Genomic DNA, 5,447 nt, shown 5'->3' on the forward strand with positions numbered 1-5,447 from the left:
TAGTTTGCAGTAAGGCACAAACTTTTTTTTTATTAAAAAAAACATTGAAGAGACTTGTATGAGTACTGAAACTTATATTTAGCATTATAATTAACCCAAAAAAAAAAAAATCAATTTCCTACATTGATAGGATAGCGTAATGCAAGGAAGTTGTTTATCAAGTTGACTCGAACTCAAATTGAGAGTTTAGCTTATCGAACTGAACTTGAACAAAAAATTAAAAAAAAAAATCTCGAGCTTGAGTATTTTGAGTCAAGCCGAGCTCGACAAGTCAAAAACTAGCTCGGTTTGGCTCGATTACAGTCCTAGATAGCGTAATGCAAGGAAGTTGCCTTGCAAGAAACTTCAACTCCTTTATCTCTTTTTTCAGCAAACACATATCTGTATTCTATTCTGATGCAATTGGATAAGTAATATTGGCCTTTTAGATCATGGTCAAGGATAGCATATTAGACAGCTTTTTGAACCAATTGATAACTATATTAATCTAAAATAGTCATGAATCATTTATTCCGTTAGTAAGTCATTTTAATAGTTTATTAATTTGTGAAGAATCGTTAGTAATTTTTTTGGTTGGGGTTTTGTCTCTTATGGCATTGAGTTGCTTTTTGGGTATCATCACCATGTCCTTTGAAAACATAGGGCGGGACATGGCATGTTCGTGGTTACAGTCACTAATCCCCTCGTTGCCATGATTTGAGTATTTCTCAATATATATATTTATATATTTACTAGTTTCGGATGCCTATTAGGCCAGGGGAGTTTCTGGGTGAGTTCTTCGGCATGGATGGTTTGCCTTGTGAAATCTCTAAGTAATTCTCTCTCTATAACCCTTAACCCGGGGTGGGATTTTGGAAAAAGTTGAATATTTGACCATGTCATGAGCACTATCATTTTGGTTTTGGGTAATTTGTTTTATGTGTGGAAACCCAAAGCATAACTTCCTGGTAAGTTTATTTCTTTCTCTTTTGAAAAAGGCCTGCAGGGATATTGCGTCTGCCATCTACCAGCTAAAATACGAAGTTTCCAAGAAGAGTATATATCATGTGTATTTAATTATATATCTCAACGAAAAGTACAGCAAGGAATTAAGTTGCCAAGAAACTCCTTCCGTCTTTCTTCTAACTTGCCAAAAGCTGAGGATCATGTGTTATTTATTATTCATTTCAATGAAAGGTACCTCAAAAGAAGATGCCAAGAAACCTTTCATGTATTATTTATTTCTTTTTTATAACAAACGCTTCTCCTTTTTCCTCTTTAAATATGACTTTTGAGGACGATGCTGACTCAAAAAGTCATAGGCCAGTGGGTTTTGGGGAAGAAAGCAGAGGGGTGTGGGTCTGGATGACCATTTATTTTTCTCTGCCAAAATATTGAAATGAGCTGGATCTGAAGCTTTTCATTTTCAAAATATTGACCATTTATTCTATTGGAAGGTTTTTATACTATAATATTCATGTGAATTAATTTGATTAAAAAGATAAATTTTAAAATTTGAATTTTATAAATCAAATTATATTATATATGTGACTGATAGTGTGTCGTATAAAGGCTTTTAAATAGTACTACTCTATTATTAATATAATAAAATATTAACACTAATATATGATTTTTCATTTTTACTATTTTATTTAAACACTCATTGCCCTCTGCTCGGCTAATAAGGGGAAAATCATTCAAGCATCACCTGCATGCCACCAATGGAGATGATCCTATTCGATTACATGATCAAGTCGTTTTCGCAGGGGCCAACTGTTGGAACAAAAGGGGCTGCAAAACAAAAATAGTGAGAGAAAGTTTGTTTCAAGGCGCATTACAAATGTCGCCTTCCTTAAAACAATATTCGCCCCCACCAATTACGGTATGCACACAGCTTATAAGCAAATTTGCCTCCAAGATACAATGAAGCCCAGAACAAGTCTGTTTGTCTAGCTGCGTTATGCACACACAAAATTAGACCCCGAATACCCTCAGATTTTGCTATTCAACCAAGAAATTAGAAATTTGTTCTCTCGAGAACGAACAGATTCTAACAAATTTTGAAGAAATGAAATATTTGGGAGAGAGAGAGAGAGAATTCGAAATTCAATTCTGATATTTTCAAATGGCAGGCTAATGGGTCTATTTATAAATAGCCAAAAGATGTAAACAAAAAGTTATTACTCTTTGTTTTGCTGAAAACTGTTCGGAATAGGTATATATATTATGACTGTTGCCGTAAAACACAACAGTTGGACTTAGTCCAACAGTTGCCTTGTTCTTCTTCCAACCGGATGGCACTGGTTCTAGTCACACCATGCGCGTTTTGGGAATATTATTTTCCCAACCGTTGCAGCACCTCGCACTGCGTTCGCGCCCATTGCCCATGTGTTGCAGCGCTTCACGCAGCACGCCCCTTAAGCCCCAAGAGTTGCAGTGCAGTAGCGCCTAATGGCTGGCCACATGCCTCTTGGTGTAACCTCTTCAAGAATCATAAAAAATCTATACTTTGTTAGAGGGCCAACCCTGTTTAATTTATTACTTATCTCAATGAAGGTACCGCAAGGAAGTGCCCAAGAAACTCCTCATCTTTCTTTGAAGTTTCCAAGAAAACGACCCTGCCTGGTTAATTTATTATTTATTCCAATGAAAGGTACGGCAAGGAAATTGCCAAGAAAGGAGATCAGGGGTGTTGTGGGAACTAGCAAAGAATATTGATCTGGATCACCATTTATTTTCTCGGCCAAGAAATTCTAGTTTTATTTTTGTATCAAACCATCTTCCTTATGCTATTTTCTTATGTTACTGTTAATCTAACCAAATTAGATCATGTGCTCAATTTTTTTTCTGGTTTGTCTCATCTTATCTAATAATTATAATTTTTCTAAACTTCCAAACAAAATATAATAAAAAATTTAATTTTTTTTAAAATCCAAAAACATAAATCATATTAAAAAATTATCTTCTAATAATATTGTTTTTAATATTATATGTTTTTAATACATAAAAATAATCCTCTGTTCAGCGATATATTTATAGCATTACTGTTTGAAAATCTTATATTTATAGCATAATTTATTGTTATAGAAGCACATAAGTACTATTATGTGAAAGTTACAGCGAGGAAGTTGTCAAGAAACTCATCTCTCTTGTAAGTTTCCAAAATAGAATCATCTGCAAAGATGTTGCCAAGAAATTCCTCATCTTCCCTCGAAGTGGCCGAATTGGCTGGGTTCACTTTAGGAGACAGGTATTTTGCTTCTACCCACTCTTATGCCTTAATTTAAAAAAAAAAAAATGTGATAATAATACATCTTAATGAGGCAAACCAAATTTGAGAATAGAACCAAAAACGCTAATTAAATAGATCATTGCCATTTGTTACCAGATATAAAAATTTGAGTACTAGTTCATTTTCTTTTGTTTCTTTGTTGTGAAAAGCCTAAAAACTCTCCTTTTTTTTCATTGCTAGGAACGAATATGAATTTATTCAAGAAGTTGTTCTAAGGTCTTTAAAGTAGTAAAGCCTAAATCTTTAAATCACGTTTCCAAGCATCTAGTTGGAATGCAGTCTAGAGTACAGGACATCCATGATACGCTTCTAAGTCCAGAAGTGAATGACACTACACGCATACTAGGGATGTTTGGAATTGGTGGAGTCGGTAAGACAACTTTGGCTAAAGAGATCTACAACTCATTTCTTGACCAGTTTGAATATAGTTGTTTTCTTGCAAACGTGAGAGAAACTTCATAGCGTGAGAATGGTTTAATTCAATTGCAAGAGACACTTCTTTACAAGATCCTTGGTGCCTAGAGTTTGAAGGTTCAAAATGAAGATGAACGAATGGGTCTCATAAAAAATATGCTTTGGAATAAAAAAGTTCTTTTAGTTCTTGATGATGTGGATCAATTATTCCAAGTTGAAAACTTACTTGGAGATCGTGATAGGCTTGGTGATTGGCTTGGTTTAGCAAGTTTAATTATTATAACAACAAGAGATGAAAGTTTATTAACTAAGTATAATGTTCATCTACAATACAAGATGAAGGAATTGGATCACAATGAAGCTCTTCGGCTGTTTTGTTGGAATACCTTCAAAAATGAAGAACCTAACCAAGGTTTTGCAGAACTCACAGAAAAATTTTTGCATTATGCTGGGGGCCTTCCATTGGCTTTAAAAGTGCTGGGGTCATATTTACGTAAAAGAGAAGAAATTAAATTTTGGGAAGATGCTCTAGAAAAGTACAAAAGAATTCCTCCCGATAATATTCAAGACAAGCTTAGAATAAGCTATGATGGTTTGGAAGAAAGTGAAAAGAAAATTTTCCTGGGCATTGCATGTTTCTTTGCAGGGAGGCGTAAAGAATATGTTACTAACATACTTGATGGTTGTTGTGGTTTCTTTCCCCATGCTGATATTCAAATACTAAGGGAGAAGTGTCTCATAACTATTGATGAGTATGACACAATAAACATGCATGATTTACTCAAAGTTATGGGCAAAGAAATTGTTCGTAAAGAGTCAAACAAAGATCCTGGAAAATGCACTTGGTTGTGGTTTCATGAAGATGTTCGTTATGTACTTGAACAAAGTAAGGTAAGATTTACATAAAAATACATTTCATTCGAGATTGTAAAAATGGGCTGAGAAATACATATACACACGCATCCATGCACTCATTTATTTATATGCATACTGCATCTACCACACATATCACTCATAAGAGGTATTTTGTTTATAAGTAGAATTCCTTAAATGGCCGGTTACAATTAGACGTAGTTTTTCTATCGGTATCTTGAATTTTTCTTATATCAATAGGTAAGATTAATTAGTAAATATGAAACCAAGCATTGACATTTTGTATTTGATCACTTACTTCGGAACATTCTAATAACAAAATTACCAAACGGTAAGAAATTTTTTCTAAAAAAGTTTGAAAGCGAGGAAGACTAAACAAGCTTGTTTTCTTTTCATATGTAATATATATATACATGCACTATATGTACATAATATATATACATATAAACAAATTAATGATTCTAGCAAATGATAAAATATGAAGATCAACTTTATTATGTTCTGATTTTGTTGGTAAATTTCTGCATTGTCTTGCTAGGAAACAAACAAAATTGAAGGCATACTGATAGACTTGCATGAAAAGAAGGGTTTGATACACTTGAGTCTAGGGGTGTAACCAGTCCGGTTTGGTCCGGTTTTAGACAAAATCTAGGACCGAACCGATAGGTACCGGTTTTGTATTTTTCAAAACCGATTACGCACCTATTTTTCTTATAAACCGGTATTCCGGTTTTCGGTCCGGTTTGGTCCGGTTTTTCGGTTTTAATAAAATATAAATTTGTCATTAAAAAATTCTGTTTTAAAAAAAAAACTGATTTAAAAATTCTGTTTTAAAAATCTGCTATAAAAAATCTGCTTTATAAAAAAAATCTATTATGTAAAAAAAATC

At 33.5% G+C, this 5,447-nt stretch overlaps 1 protein-coding gene across 1 annotated transcript; it reads left to right on the forward strand.

The window, feature by feature from the left end:
• The first annotated feature begins 4,021 nt into the window (after positions 1–4,021).
• Positions 4,022–5,174, forward strand: LOC122299004 (disease resistance protein RPP2B-like). The gene is made up of 2 exons (XM_043108843.1): positions 4,022–4,576; positions 5,097–5,174. The coding sequence occupies exons 1-2, from the start codon at positions 4,022–4,024 to the stop codon at positions 5,172–5,174; spliced, it is 633 nt and encodes a 210-aa protein (XP_042964777.1).
• The last annotated feature ends 273 nt before the right edge of the window (positions 5,175–5,447 follow it).

Source organism: Carya illinoinensis, chromosome 16 (assembly GCF_018687715.1).
Source record: "Carya illinoinensis cultivar Pawnee chromosome 16, C.illinoinensisPawnee_v1, whole genome shotgun sequence".
NCBI lineage: Eukaryota > Viridiplantae > Streptophyta > Magnoliopsida > Fagales > Juglandaceae > Carya > Carya illinoinensis.